General features: G+C 40.6%; 2 protein-coding genes across 3 annotated transcripts in view; one reads left to right on the top strand and one right to left on the bottom strand.

Annotated features, from left to right (window-relative positions):
- Positions 1 to 1,814, bottom strand: part of Mettl4 (methyltransferase 4, N6-adenosine) — a 33,029-nt gene extending 31,215 nt beyond the window's left edge. Inside the window, exon 1 of one of the 2 annotated variants that reach the window (XM_057758654.1) lies at positions 1,232 to 1,814. The gene's annotated coding sequence lies outside the window, so the exon portion shown is untranslated. The remainder of the gene's footprint in view (positions 1 to 1,231) is intronic. The other variant, XM_057758655.1, reaches the window with a different exon arrangement.
- A 143-nt stretch (positions 1,815 to 1,957) lies between these two features.
- The window catches only part of Ndc80 (NDC80 kinetochore complex component), a 36,564-nt gene continuing 22,708 nt past the window's right edge, over positions 1,958 to 15,813 (top strand). The window contains exons 1-7 of the mRNA XM_057758712.1: positions 1,958 to 2,055; positions 3,743 to 3,852; positions 4,842 to 4,919; positions 6,425 to 6,548; positions 6,624 to 6,796; positions 9,063 to 9,165; positions 14,287 to 14,376. Coding sequence (XP_057614695.1) covers positions 3,752 to 3,852; positions 4,842 to 4,919; positions 6,425 to 6,548; positions 6,624 to 6,796; positions 9,063 to 9,165; positions 14,287 to 14,376 — 669 coding nt within the window. The 5' untranslated portion in view covers positions 1,958 to 2,055; positions 3,743 to 3,751. The remainder of the gene's footprint in view (positions 2,056 to 3,742; positions 3,853 to 4,841; positions 4,920 to 6,424; positions 6,549 to 6,623; positions 6,797 to 9,062; positions 9,166 to 14,286; positions 14,377 to 15,813) is intronic.

The raw sequence follows: 15,813 nt of genomic DNA, 5'->3' as shown, positions 1-15,813 counted from the left end.
TTAAAAGATGAGTGTCCCATCGAGCCAAAGAATGGTAATTACATCTAAAAGACTGCTCCAGCTAAACAAAGGGCAATATGAACAGTACATCCAAAGGGCACACCTAACTAGTTTGCTAAGACAGAACTTCACAACTAAGTCTAAAGCAAACTAACTAGCTTGTTAGGTCAGAACTTCAGGAGTAAAGGTGGATAACTACAATCTGTTTGAGCCACACTCCAGTGACTAGGTTCATCAAAACTACTTTATCTTCATTTAAAATGTTTTACATTTCTGGATATAACTTTTTTTATTATAATGTAGTGGAAATTTTTTTTTTTTTTTTTTTTTTTTTGGTTTTTCGAGACAGGGTTTCTCTGTGGTTTTGGAGTCTGTCCTGGAACTAGCTCTTGTAGACCAGGCTGGTCTCGAACTCACAGAGATCTGCCTGCCTCTGCCTCCCGAGTGCTGGGATTAAAGGCGTGTGCCACCACCGCCCGGCTTGTAGTGGAAACTTTAAGAGGGCACTGAAGAAGAAATAAGTGAATGGCACAGCTGATAATAATAAAGTTTATAATCAAATTTCTTATGAAATTGACCGTGAACTAGTTTTTGCTTGTCAGTTTTTAAAGACGGGGTCTTACATGGCATGTAGAACGGGCTGGCCTTATTTTCAAGAGACGCACAGGGATCTGCCCATCTCTGCCTCTGTCGTGAACCACTCCAGGTTAAGTTACTTGATTTCACTGAGCTTCAAAAGTTATCTTTGGCCGGGCGGTGGTGGCGCACGCCTTTAATCCCAGCACTCAGGAGGCAGAGGCAGATCTCTGTGAGTTCGAGACCAGCCTGGTCTACAAGAGGTAGTTCCAAGACAGGAACCAAAAGCTATGGAGAAACCCTGTCTTGAAAAATCCAAAAAAAAAAAAAAACCAAAAAACAAAAACAAAAAACAAAAAAAGTTATCTTTGTGTTTGGCTGGGTTATTTTGAGATAGTGTCCTACTATGTTGCTCTGGCTGTCCCGGAACTCACTATATAAACCAGGCTGACCTGGAAAACAGAGATTCCCCCTGCCTCTGCCTCCCGAGTGCGGGAATTAAAGGTGTTCGCTACAATGCCCAACCAGTCTTTTTTATGTCCTACTGTCATTAGTTTGGAGAATTAAATGAGATAATCCGCATGAACTGCTGCTGATAATGTCTGAAACATAACACCTGGTAACACATCTGTTGACACTCGTGATGCGGTGATACCTGTGATTTTGGTTTCCGAGTCCACCGTGACTTGAGCTGAGGAGACACAGTGATGGCTAGGAAAGATTGAAACTCAAAAGGGCTGCTAGGGACAAAACTACAATTCTAGCTAGAGGCACAACAGCTCCGAGATTCAGAAATCTAAGCTTTCGCCCAAGGACTTCCCACCACTGTCTGGGAAATGGCAATGCCTGCTTGTAGTTCCTCTCTGGGAGAGAATCCACAGCACTTGGAGCACCCTGCAGCTACTTATGATACCCACTCTTCCTCATCTACCAGAGTGTCAGTAGAGTTCCATCACATTCAACAGCATCTTCTACCGTCAGAACAGGACACGCTACCTCCCAGACTCTCGCATTGGAAACAGCACTCATCTAAACCAAGTCCTGACAGACATCCTTACAGAGTCAAAGAAAACCCTCGCTTCCCTAGTCCATGGACGCAGCCATGTTGCTGTACGGAATGAGACTCCTGGAGAGATTGAGCCACTCCGTGCCGACGAAGCTTTCGTCCTAGGTTCCAGTTTTGAGGATAGGGCCAGACTCCTTCCCGGACGAAGACGCCGGCTACTAAAAGCCAGGGATCCTGGTGCGCCACCGAGCGACCAACACACACGCACTTCCGGCCAATGGGACTGGCGTGGAGGAAACGCGTAAGCGTACTCGCCGCAGGCGTTCTGACGTCACGCGGGCGGAGATTTTAAAATCCAAACGGCTCTAAGTTGGCGTTGGCGCCTGTTTTCGTACGCAGTTGTGCTGTTTACTGCAAGTTGGGCGCTGGGTCTTGCCAAGAACCACATATCTCGTCAAGAAGAAGGGAGAAAGGTAACTGCTGACATGGGGTTAACTCTGTTCGTGCTAAAAGGCTCTGCGGCGTCAGAGACCTGGGGTGGCGTCTGCCTGGCTCTGCGTTCAGGGATCAGTAAGTTTGTGCGAGCAGCGCCTGTAGAGGGAAAAGAGGATGCTGATTGCTGACCGAGGTGTGGGGCGGGTGGGGGCGTGCAGCGCCTGTAGATGGAAAAGGGGGTGCCGATTGCTAACCGAGGTGTGGGGCGGGTCGGGGGGTGCAGCGCCTGTAGAGGGAAAAGAGGATGCTGATTGCTGACCGAGGTGTGGTGCGGGGGTTGGGAGGGTGACTGGCGGGGAGGAGCAGGTCGGAACGCTGCGTTCGGGTGGTAATGCAGCAGCTGAAAAGCCGTGTAAGGAGAAAAAGTCTGGGAAACTGAAGTCTTGAGAATAAAATTTAAGTGGAATGTAAGCAAGCCGAACAAGGAGGGATGTGGCTCAGTGCACAGTCTATAGTGCTAAAGGGCCAGCTCAAACAAACAATAAAGTGGGTGTTAGTATTTGGGTATCTGCATTGGCCTGCCCTTAGAGCCCTGACAGGATAGATCCTCGCCTGTAGCCACCAAGAACACTTCTGTGACATTTGCTATGTTTCCTTGTAAAAGGTGGGCCTAACCCCCGCCCCCCCAGTCTCCACCTCCGTGTCTCTCCCGCCACTCTTGTCCCCAGGGACTAGTCTCTGCCTCCTCTGCCCCTTCTCTCTCGTCTTCCAATAAACCTCCTATGCATGGCGTGACTTCTTTTCGCTGTTGTTGTTATTATTATTATTATTATTATTATTATTATTATTACAACAACAACAACAGTGAGTTCTGTCTCACCCTCGAAGGAAGCCAGGGCAGGACCTAAAAAGGCTGAGTGGCTAGCGTCTAGCCCTGTAGAGGTGAAGATAGGGTTCGACATAGGCATGCTTATGATATTAAAATGTTTTGAGAAAGGAAGCAGGCTCTACATTATGTTGTGGACCGGATTGCTTATCTTTACTGAAAGGGAGATTAGAACGAGAAAGACAATAGTGGATATTAACTGAGAAACACGGGGTTAAACATAAAGCAAGAAACGTAGACATTAGGAAAACAGAATGATTCCTGTTTTTGAAGCCAAAGGAAACATTTTGAGGAGAGTTAAGGAGCCTGAGATTTCTTGTCAAGCAGCCTGTGAGTTACCATTGAAATAGACATAAGAGATAGCAGGGATAACGTATAGAAATTTGGCAATCAGCCAGGCGGTGGTGGCGCACGCCTTTAATCCCAGCACTTGGGAGCCAGAGGAAGGCGAATCTCTGTGAGTTCGAGGCCAGCCTGGTCTACAAGAGTTAGTTCCAGGACAGGAACCAAAAGCTACGGAGAAACCCTGTCTCGAAAATCCAAAAAAAGGAAAAAAAAAAAAAAAGGAAAAAAGATTGCCGCCTTGTGATGCGGGAATCATATATGTTTGTTCGTTTTTGCATTGCCTTATTTGAGTGTATGGAATACTTGAAGTTGCATAGGTGTTATCTGTAGAGAGGACTTGAGTATGCATGAAAAACAAATACAGCAAACAGGGAAAATACTATCGTAAAGGAACAGACTTAGTTACTCTTCTACTTCAGAATAAAAGTGATAATTGTTGCTTAATGAACCACTTGCATCTGGAACATTTTTCTGATATTGAAATCATGAATTAGGTTCTAAGCATGAAGCGCAGTTCTGTTTCCACCGGTGGTGCTGGCCGCCTCTCCATACAGGAATTGAGATCCCAGGACCTCGATAAACCAGGCATATATACCCCTCAAACGTAAGTGACTCCAAATATGGTTCTCAGCTGCATACTTACTGTCTAGGGTGAGGCAGATGTAAGAAATGGTTAGTACAAAAGTCTTAGTGATGTCTTAATCTTGTCTCTTCCAGCAGTGTCTGATTGGGGTCATTGAAATCTATAAAAGTGGACGTGAGGCTAGGTGGTTTGGTTCGTCTCATTGTTTACTAGCCTTGCTATAAAAGGATTGTTGACACCCTTCCAATACTCCTTGTTTTCCTCTTTTACTTTATAATTAACGGTTTAAGCAGGCAGTGTGGTATAACTTAATTTACTAAGATGTTTCCAACTACTAATGGTAGTAATGAAATCCAAGCAATATTATTTGTTGTGATGGGAAGCTATAAAATTATTTCAAGTTTGGAGGGACTAGGGTGTACAAATGAACTTTCTCTTATATCTGAATGTGGTTGCACACACCTGTAATCCTGGTATTAAAAAGACTCCAGGAAGAAGACTGAATGTGAGTTCAAGGCCACTGTGGGCCTTAAAGTAGTTCCCCAGCCTACAGGGCAAGACATAGTTCACAAAGCGACCAACCAAAGAAATTGTTATCATAAACATTAGTTTTTCATTCAGTGTGTTGCTCTTCCAGTTATCAGAAGGCTATTTCTAACCTACTGTGTACCCATATTAGCATAATGTCTACATGTAAGCTACTTAATCAGCCATTCTGAAGAAAGGAATTCAAACATAGTTGTCAACCTATAATCATTTTTTATATTTTCCTTAAAATTCTTATCCATATATAAACAAATTTTAAAATTAAAAAGACATGAATTAAAACTTTCAACATTTTAAAATTTTACTGTCTTTTTGCTTCTTCCAATGAAAACAACTACCAAACACTTCTGTGATCTTGAAAATTTGTTATTGGTAGGGGAAAGAGGTTAACATGTTTCCAAAACTACTTGAACTGGTGTTTTTGTATTTGCTTTAAAGAATTTTTTTTCTGTTTTCCTTTGAAGCAAAGGGAGAGCAACCTTTGGAAAGCCAAGCACAAGCAAACCTGCATCTGAAAGAAAAGTCTCGATATTTAGTAAAAGGTAACAAAGTTTTTTATTTTATTTAATGAATAGATTCTTAGAACCACACATTGATTCCCTAGAGTCAGAAAAAAAAATTATATTGTAAAGTTGCTTTCAAGACAAAAGTTAGGACCCAGTTTTCCTGTTTGTAGTTAAGGTTCTAGGTGATATGATGTTTGTATAATTCTGCTTTGTGTGATGCTAGAGAATTAGATTCAGATCACAGTTCCATCATCCTAAGCTGATGCTCAAGTCTAAGAACAAACAGCATCTTAGTTTTGTTGTAGTGATACCTAGATATGCCTTGGAGAACATTTTCTAGACTAGATCAGCAGTTGTCTGGATTGGAGGTGGGGAAGTTTGATACAGATTGACAGGAAGCAGTCTGTTATTTGTATGACCTGGGGTATGACCTCACCTTTTTGTATATAAATCCCTTGTGTATAAGAATGGAGATAGGTTGAGTGGTGGTGCACGCCTTTAATTATGCAAAGGCAGTCTAATCTCTGGGTTTGAGACCAGCCTGGTCTACAGACAAGTTCCAGGACAACCAGAGCTACACAGAAAAACCTGTCTTTCCCCCCCCCCCCAAAAAAAAAAGAAAGAAAGAAAGAAAGAAAGAAAGAAAGAAAGAAAGAAAGAAAGAAAGAAAGAAAGAAAGAAAGAAAGAAAAAGAGTTGAGATACTAGAAGATGGCTCACTGGTTTAGAGTCATTCCATTTCTACCAGAGGACCCAAATTCAGTTCCCAGTAACCACATTGGACAGGTCACAACCCCCTGTGACTCCAGCTCCAGGAGAGTCGATGCCCCTATTGTGACCTCCATAGGCACTCACATGCATGTGTGGTTATGCATACACCGACACAATATACATAAATAAAAAGAGATCTTTTCACTCTTGTTTTAGTGGAGATATTGGCAGACTCTACGAGTAGTTCTGAATATTTATTGAGTGTTCATATAGGTCAACTGTTAAGTTCTTCATGCATATTAACTCTTGATACTCAGAGACAATTTTCCCTTAAGGAATAATGGCAAACAAGGGAGTATAAGCAAGGGGGCAGTTATAGGGGCGTAAATAGAGAGGAAAATGTTTGGGTTGTTGAACAGGCTTGTAGACTACTTGGTACAGAAGATCTATTAACCTGAAACACACCTTTAAGGATAATGTTTGTGTTGATAATCTCATGCACATGGATATTTGGTTTGGTATTTGTGGTGCTGAGGATTGAGCAAAGAGCACTTCACAAGCCGAACAAAATACTCACAGAGATGTCCCTCCGTCTCAGAGTATGTTTTATTACCCCCGCATTTTGTGCCTAAAAACTGCTGCAACCTCGTGGTATGCTCTCCCTCTGCTTTAAGTAATACATTGTGTTTAGTTATTTATAACTTAAAGGCTAATGTTTGATGCTGTTGTTACTATTTGTGTGTGTGTGTGTGTGATGGATAGCCTTGAAATAATGCAGACTTGAACACAGAAAGAAATGTTTTTGATTGCCTTCTTAAAATATTCTTCTAGGACCAGTGGGCATTCATCCAGGAATAGTCAACTTGGTATATTTTCCAGTTCTGAAAAAATCAAGGATCCAAGACCACTTAATGATAAAGCATTCATTCAGCAATGTATTCGACAGCTCTATGAGGTATTCTATAATTTAAGTTGTCTGAATTGCATGTTTTTGTCACCAACATTGGGTGTCTCATAAAAATGATTATAGTTTCTTACAGAAAATGGTTATGTATATAGTGTGTCCATGAAGTCTCTCCAAGCCCCGTCAACCAAAGATTTCCTAAAGATCTTTGCCTTTCTGTATGGCTTCTTATGCCCATCATATGAAATTCCTGACACAAAATTTGAAGAAGAGGTTCCAAGAATTTTTAAAGACCTTGGGTATGTAATATTTTTTTTAATTAATTTTTTTTTTTATTAAAAATTTCCACCTCCTCCCCGCCTCCCTTTTCCCTCCCCCCACTCCCCACTTTCCTCCCCATCTCTCTAGACCTGGATGGAGGGGGGTATGTAATATTTTTATTAGTCTAAAATCTTATCAGAACACAGAAGAAACACACATTATAAGTTTGTGAATACTTTGAATTAGTAGGTTCAGTTTTAGGATGAGCACTGTGAACAGTATGTGCAGGATGAACTGAAGAGAAAGGAAAATCGATAGATTGTAGCATAGTCAACTTTTTTGTTCGTGTAACAAAACACCAATGCTTGGTAATTGGTAAATGTAGGAGTTATTGAGCTAAAGAGATGGCTCAGTGGTTAAGAGTACTGGCTGCTCTTCCAGAGGACTCAGGTTAGGTTCTCAGCACCCACATGGTGCCTCACAGTCATATACAGTGATTTCTCTTTTGACCTCCACAGCCACCAGGCACACACATGTTATGCTTATCTGTAGGCAAAACAACCATATACATAAATTTTAAATATATGATACATATATATTTATGTGATATATATACATTGTAGACTACTTGGTACAGAAGGTCTATGGGCTTAAACACACGATATATTTATACATACACACACACACATGCATGCATGCACGCACACACGTGTGACTGGCTTAACTCATGGTTATAAAGGATGGAAAGCCCAAAAGCATGGCATCATCATGTACTCAGCCTCTAATAAGGAAGGGCTTTCTTGTTGGGTCATGACTTGCCAGAAGGTACCATATGGCAAGGAGGAGCATGTGTGTCAGAAAAGGATTACCTTCATAACAAGGCCATGCCTTCAAACTCCCATTTGTATTGGAATAGATTCATTCATAGGGCTCTCACCTGCCAAAGTCTCATGTCTTTGTGTCAGTAGTATCTGACTCTGGGGACTAAGTTCCCAACATGAATTCTGCAGAATAAACATTCAAACCGTAGCAGTCCATTATAACAGAAGTTTAGGTGACAGAGCATAAATATTCAAACCGTAGCAGTCCATTATAACAGAAGTTTAGGTGACAGAGCATAAATATTCAAACCGTAGCAGTCCATTATAACAGAAGTTTAGGTGATAGAACATAAAGTTCAAACCATGAGGAATATAAAGTACAGCCTGGTATGATGGTAGGCCTTTAATCCCAGAATTCCAAAGATCGAGGCAAATAGATCCTCTAAATTCAAGGCTACCCTGGTCTACATGATGAATACCAGGCTAGCCAAAGCTACTCAGTCCCGGTCTCAAGAAAACATAAAGTGTAGCCTGGTTACCACAGATTGTAGTGGCAAAACCACAGCAGTAAGGTCTGATGAAAACAATGAGATTGTCTTATTTGATTTCCTGATACTTGCATAAAACTAACGGAGGGGGCTCACAATTATCTGTAATGAGATCTGGCACTCTCTCCCGCTGTGTGGGCATACATGCCAGAAGCACATTGTATGCAGAATAAATAAATAAATCTTAAAAAAAAAAAAACTAACGGAGGGAAGAGTTTATTACATTAATTATCAAGGAATGTAAGGGCAGAGACTCAAGCAAGAACAGAGGTAGGAACTAAGAAGCCAAGCTGTTTACTAACTAGTTCTCCATAGCTTGCTCAGCTTGCTTTCTCCTAGTATCCAGTACTACCTACTCGGTGGCACTGCCCACAGTGGACTAGCCCTCTCCTGTCAGTCTTGAGTTAAGGAAGTGCTCCGTAGATATGCCCATGGGCCAGCCTAATGGTGACAATTTCTTTATTTAGGTTCTGTCTTTCCAGATGACTCTAGTTTGTGTCTGGCTGACAAAGCTAACCAGCAGAGAGATGAAGTTTAAAAGCATTATAAATAAAGGCAAGCACAGATCAGATGTGGTGCTGCACGCCTGTGATTTCAACACTTGGGGAAACTGAGGAAGGAAAGCTGTTTGGAGACAGGGATGGAAGTAGATTTAGTGACAGATAATCACTGATGTGTAGTAGAAGTACATTGAATGTAGGAAAATGAAAAGCTTCTTTTTAGGAGAATCCTCCTATACTCAGCTGTTAAACATCATGCAAAGTAATCTGTGGGATGTGAATAAATACACAAAATACACAAAAATCATTGAATAAGATCTTCAGAGTAGACCCAAATATCTTCACAGCAGGTGTATGTGCAGCTTTAAAATACACCTTTACTGTAGCCTTTATGCTTGCTAACACGGTTGCTCCTTATCTTCCTGTTTCTCATAGGTATCCCTTTGCACTGTCCAAGAGCTCCCTGTATGCAGTGGGAGCCCCTCATACCTGGCCTCACATCGTGGCAGCCTTGGTATGGCTGATAGACTGCATCAAGGTATTGGATTGATAGTTTGAATCTTACCTTTAAATGTTTAATTTTTGTTTTTCCTCACAATGAATTTCTATTCTCCCGCAATCTGTTTTGCAACTTATCTCAAACCCTGCTTCTGCTTTCAAAGCACGTTTGATTTGAAGTTCTTCAAACTGCTAGTGTAAGAACTGTGAGCAGGGAGTTCTGTTTGACAGATTGTTTTCCTGGGGTGTTACTGTTTAGAAAAAATATGAGCCCATCATTTTTCTTCGCGAAATTTATTTTTTTCCTTTTTTAAAAATGAAATCAGTAGTTCGAGACCAACCTGGTCTACAAGAGCTAGTTCCAGGACAGGCTTCAAAACCACAGAGAAACCCTGTCTCAAAAAACCAAAAAAAAAAAAGCCCGTTCTTTGTCGTCGGGCGATGGTGGCGCACGCCTTTAATCCCAGCACTCGGGAGGCAGAGGCAGGCAGATCTCTGTGAGTTCGAGGCCAGCCTGGTCTACAGAGCTAGTTCCAGGACAGGCTCCAAAGTCACAGAGAAACCCTGTCTCGAAAAATCAAAAAAAAAAAAAAAAAAGAAATCAGTATTAATCACAAAAAATGGGGAGATATAGAATGACTATTCTCCCAACTTACAGATAACTTTTAAGTCATTTTCTTTGGATATTGTTTTATTTGGTTTTGTGGTATTAGGTGTTGAACCGTGGGTGGCTCTACCATTGAGGTGCACTTCAGCCCTGGATATCAGTTTCAAAGTCCTGTTTACTCTAAAAATGTGTACATTCATGTTTCACATGCTGATGTTTAGTCATTGATGAATGGCATGATGGTCCCATAAGATTATCACAGATATGAACTAATTTCTGTCACTTAGTGATGGAGCCATTGCAAAATTGCTCATCTCTGGTGATGCTGATATAAACCTGTGCTGCAGCCATATAAAAGTATAGCACATGAGTTAATGTTGCCTAACATGTTTACCCTACTTATTTTTAAACAGATAATTTTTACTGTAAAACAGTGCCATGTTAATCTGTAGCAGCTTCATGTGTCACGTTTCCTGATTAGATCAAGGGGCCACGTGGAATGACTTTCTTACACCGCCTAGGTTTTTGTAAGTGTGCTGAAGTGTTCACAAAACAAAATCACCTGGTCATTCCTCAGAATATGTCACAAATTAAGCAATGCATGACTGTATATTTTTTAAGCTTTTTCTACATACTAACAAATTTTCCTCCAAGAAACTTATAGCAATTAAAAATGCTCAGCCTCCAGATGTGATGGCATAGCCCTTTAGTCCTAGCTCTTGGGACAGAGGCAGATCTCTGAGTTCAGGGACAGCCTGGTCTATGCAGAGAAAGCCTGTCTCTACACCGCTATGTGTGAGCATTGCGTGCCTATGGAGAGGCATTACTGTTTCAAACTCTACCTATGTGGAAACTTTAAAGCTGTTTTCTCAGTTTTATATCTCGCTATGTGCTTTTGCTATTAATTTGAAACTTTTTTCCTTTGGTTGGTTGGTTGGTTTTTCTGAGAGTGACTCTTACCATGTTGCCTAGTCTGTACTCTGGGGTCAAATAATCTTCCCACTGCAATCTGGTAAATAGCTGGAACTTCAGGTATGTGCCACTGCATCCAGCTTTAATCCAGCATTTAATTTGAACCTTTTCATATGAAATCCCTGCTGTCTCAAACTGAGCCAATGATTTGGGAAGGGGTATTGTTGGGTTTGGTTTGCTTCTGTTGTCAGGTTACTTTGCCTTTGAGAAAGGAATGGCTGGGATATTGTGACTGGTTGTTTTGGTTCAGCATTTTGGAACAGAAACTGTATTTCACTGGTAGTCTTAAGTGGGACCACCAGTCCTTGGCATTATATCCAGGTTTGGTTTTTGTTGTTGTTTTGTTTTGTTTTTCCTTTGGACTTGACTTCGCGTTCCCTAGGTTTATGTTCCCCCTTGTTAGTGTTTGAGCCTCTTTTATTCTGTGTAAGCACTCTTCAGCTGAACCGCACTTCCCACTCTTCATGATGCCTTTGAAGGCTTTAACTTGTTATTTCTGTGTGTGTGAGCTATGTGCAGACATGCTTATGCCATGAAACACATGTGAAAGTCATAGCATAATTTTTTGGAGTTGGTTAGTGAGCCTGGTCTGTTGTTCATGTTTGTAATAACTGACAACACGACAAATATAATATTGCTAATTTAGAAATGTATCAATAAATAAAAATATATAAATAAATGAATAATAAATTATAAATAAATGTATGTATACACATTTATTTATTTATTTATTTATTTATTTATTTATTTTAAAGTTGAACTTAAAAGTTTCACACAAGAGTAATTTCCTGGGCTGGTGAGATGTCACAGAGGTTAAGAACATTGACTGCTTTTTTAGAGGTCCTGAGTTCAGTTCCCAGGAATCACATGGTTGCTCACAATGATCTATAATGAGATCTGATGCCCTCTTCTGACATGCAGACAGAACACTGTATACGTAGCAAATAAATCTTTATTGAAAAAAAGAGTAATGGCCTGTCATTTCCTTTTTTCCTTTTGCATCATTATTATTATTACTGTGTATTTGCGTGTGCATGTACACATGTATGCATACTACAACATATATGTGGAATCAAGTCCAGGCTGCCGAGACTCTATATCATGCTTTTACCTCCTTCTCACTAGCCCTTTTTCCTTTTTTCTTATCAATTTACAAAAACTTGTCTCCACTTCCTAGCACTGGAACTGCAAATGCTCATCTCCACATTCAGCTTTTTTATTTTATTTATTTATTTATTTATTTATTTATTTATTTATTTATTTATTTTGCTTTTTCGAGACAGGGTTTCTCTGTGGTTTTGGAGCCTGTCCTGGAACTAGCTCTTGTAGACCAGGATGGCCTCGAACTCAACAGAGATCCGCCTGCCTCTGCTTCCTAAGTGCTGGGATTAAAGGCTGCGCCACCACCGCCCGACTCCCACATTCAGCTTTTACATGGTTACCTTAGCAGGAATTCAAATAAAAACCTGGAGTCAGCTATCAGGGTAAACTGAGCAGTCCGGGAAGCAGAGTGCCCAGGCACTAGAGAGACCTTTAACCTCTACCGATGCTTAGACCGAAGGGGCAATCCTCTCCTCGGGCTCCTCTCCTCAGGCTCTCTCCTCAGATGAAGGGACGGTCCTCAGAATGCTCTAGCTCGTCTCCTCCCCTCTTATATTCCTCTCTCCATCCAGCCCTATCCGTCCTGTCTCCACCTCTCTAGTGCTGGGATTAAAGGTGTGGGATCACCTTTGCGGGAGCTCTGTTTCTCTTTTAGACATTCGGTCTCATGTAACCCAGGGTGGTCTTGAACTAACAGATCCCTGTGTCTCTGTCTCCTGAGTCCTGGGATTAAAGGTGTGTGCCACCACTCCATGGCTTTTAGTGGTTTACTCTGCGCTCTGATCTTAGGGCAAGCTTTCTTTGTTAAAACATAAAATATCACTGCAGTTATTGGGCCTCCAAACTCAAGTCCTCATGCTTGTATAGTAAGCATTTTATCCACGGAACATTTTCCCAGCCTATCGATATTATTTAAAATTCTGTGTTTTGTTTTACACCCCCACTGGTTTCAAATTGCACTCATAAACATTAGGGAAAAATTCCCATCTTGACAATATTTAACATTATCATCTGGGGAAGTATTAATTTTTTCATTTATTCATCTCTGTTTCTTCAGTCAGATATAGCTTTCTTAATATCAAGTACCATATTTTTAAGTTCCATTTGTTTTGATGTTTTCTGAACTATATTTCTAAGTTATTAATGCTGAGACTTGTAGTGATATTTCAAGACTTTCTTGTCTCACTACTCTTAATAAACTATCTTACCCCATTCTAAATTATTTTCTATTACTACTACTGTTTACAAAGAAAGGGTTTTTTGTTATTTAGTCATGATATATTCAGATCAAAGGTAGTGTTTTTCCTACAGAAGTGGATCTGCTATTATCTCAGAAATGGCTTTTGAAGCCAGGCTTAGTGATTCCGGCCTGTAATCTCATCCAATTAGGAAGCTAAGGCAGAAGAATCACAGGCATCTGTCCTTACAAGTTCTTCTACAAAGAGAGGTTTAGGCCAGCCTGCGCAACTTAGATCCTGTCTCAAGATAAAAAGGAAAAGAGAACTTGAGAATAGCTCAGTGATAGGTTGCTGGTCTAGCATACATAAGACTGTTAATTCAGCCCCCCTCAATGAAGTTACTGCTGGCTGGTGATGGAACGGAGTGATAGGAAGCTTGTCTAAGCAAGTACAAGATCCTGACATAATCGTTGTAGGAACTATTGAAAATATTCCTTAAAATATTATTTTTACTTATTTATGTGTGTGAATCTCTGTGCGAGGACAGAAGAGAGCATTGGGTCCACTAGAAACAATGTCACAGGCATTTGTGAGCTATGCGACATGGGTGCTGGAAACAAACTTAAGTCCTCAAGAAAAGCAACAAGTACTCTTAATTTGAGCCTTCTCTCCAGTTCTGAAAATATTATCATTCTCTTCGCCTCCATATATAATATATTGATTGATGGCCTCTGTTTGTCCATTATTTGTTGTTTTGCTCTGATCCCAAATTGCTTCCTAATATTTTATAAGTGGCTTGACAGTTTCTCTCATTCTTCACTGTGCCTTTTTACCCAGAGCTTGTCACACAGTCTGTCTGCATAGCAGCAGTTTGACCATGGCCCCATCTCTTTTAGACACCTAATAACAAGGTTGCATGAGCTCCAAAATAATTTTTGGTTGGGCCTGGCTTGGATCTCCTGTGCCCTGAACAATGCTCAGAAATAGTATTTTGTTAGAGAATACCACCTTCACCTGGTGGGAGCTCCATTCTATAGCTTTAGATGAAGACCCTGTCTCTACACAATGTCAGCAAAGGGCTTGAGAGATGACATGGTTAAAAGAACTTCCTACCCTTCCAGAGAACCAGAGTCCCAGCACCCATACCAGGTAGCTCTTAATTACCTATAACTCCAGCAACAGGGAGGCCAGTGCCCTCTTCTGACCTCGCAGAACACTATATAAATAAACAAATCTTTAAAAAAGAATGAATTTTACAAACTATCAAACCACTAATCTAATGTGTTGTTTGTTTACTAATTAGATTTATCGTGCCATGAAAGAAAGCCCACCTTTATTTGATGATGGGCAGTATTGGGGAGAAGAAACTGAAGATGGGATTATACATAATAAGGTACTATATATTACTATAAACAATATATAAAGAGGATGCTTTTATATTCTTCACTAAAAGTATTTGTTTATAGAACTTGTCTTTTGCTTTCTAGGAAATTTCTGAGGTTGATTTTTTTTTTTTAACCAGATTTAATTCATTAATTTTTTTCTGTGTAAAATCCCTCATGTGGTAGCCACAGCTAGAGCCTACGTCCTTGAGCAAAGACACTGTTGCGAGTTTTCACAGATGGTAAATGAATTCCCGATAAAAAGACTTGGTGAATATAGTCTCTTTCCAGAGGTTAGAGGTCAGGTAACTATAGGTCATGGACATGGCCTCAAAGGTGGCCTTGGCAAGGTTGCCCAAATTCTTACTACATATTCCTGACTGCCCTAGAACTTTCTATGTAGACCAGGCTGCTCCTGAACTCAAAGAGGTGTCCCTACTTGTCCCAAATGCTGGGATTGACAACATGGAAAGCCATTCCCAAGCAAAATGCATATAAAATAGATCAATCTAAAGGAAAATATTTTTAGTAAAATAAAATTGTTCTGGGGCTAGAGAGATGGCTCAGAGGTTAAGAGCATTGACTGCTCTTCCAAAGGTCCTGAGTTCAATTCCAAGCAACTACATGGTGGCTCATAACCGTCTGTAATGAGATCTGGTGCGCTCTTCTGGCATGGAATTGTACAGGCAGAAAATTTCACCTGAAGTTTCTGACTTTCATAATTAGTCCCTGACTGTCTAATTGGAATTAGACAATCATAATCTATTTCAATTTTTCATAAGATGGAAATCCTTCTTTTTTTCTGCCAGTCTTATAGATGTATAGTAGTGACTCAGCTTTTGTTTTGGCTTGTTTGTTTGAGTCTTTGTTTAAAAGTATACCATTATTTTATGTGTGTGGATGATTTGTCTGCATGTAAATCTGTGTACCATATGTGTGCAGTGCCCATGGAGGCCAAAAGAGAGTGTCAGATCCTCTGGACTAGCATTATAAAGAGTTGTGAGCCACCATGTGGGTACCGAGAACCAAAACCAGCTCCTCTACATTAGCAACAATTACTCTCAACCACTGAGCTATCTCTGTAGCCTCAGCTTCATCATCATCATTATTGTTATGTTTTGTTTGTTTTTCTTATGTTTAGACATATTTTGCCTGCATATATGTGTGAACCACATATGTGCCTATTGCCCCAGGAAGTCAGAAAGGGCATCAAATCCTCTGGGACTGGTGCTGTGAATAGTTGTGTGCCGCCATGTTGGTGATGGGAACAAACCAGGTCACGTACAGGAGGACCACTGAGCCTCGCCAGCCCCAGCATTCTTCTTAAAGAAGACAACTTTGTGCATTTTGTGTCGAATTATATTTTTTAGTAAGCTTCCTGGGTTAACTTCAAAATATCTAACCAAATAGTGTATTTTCATCCCTATTCATGTTTAGAAGTAATAGAT

This window comes from Chionomys nivalis, chromosome 26 (genome assembly GCF_950005125.1).
Source record: "Chionomys nivalis chromosome 26, mChiNiv1.1, whole genome shotgun sequence".
NCBI classification, from domain to species: Eukaryota; Metazoa; Chordata; class Mammalia; order Rodentia; family Cricetidae; genus Chionomys; species Chionomys nivalis.
Note: the sequence above shows the minus strand (reverse complement) of the source record. Positions and strands in the feature narration are given on the sequence as shown.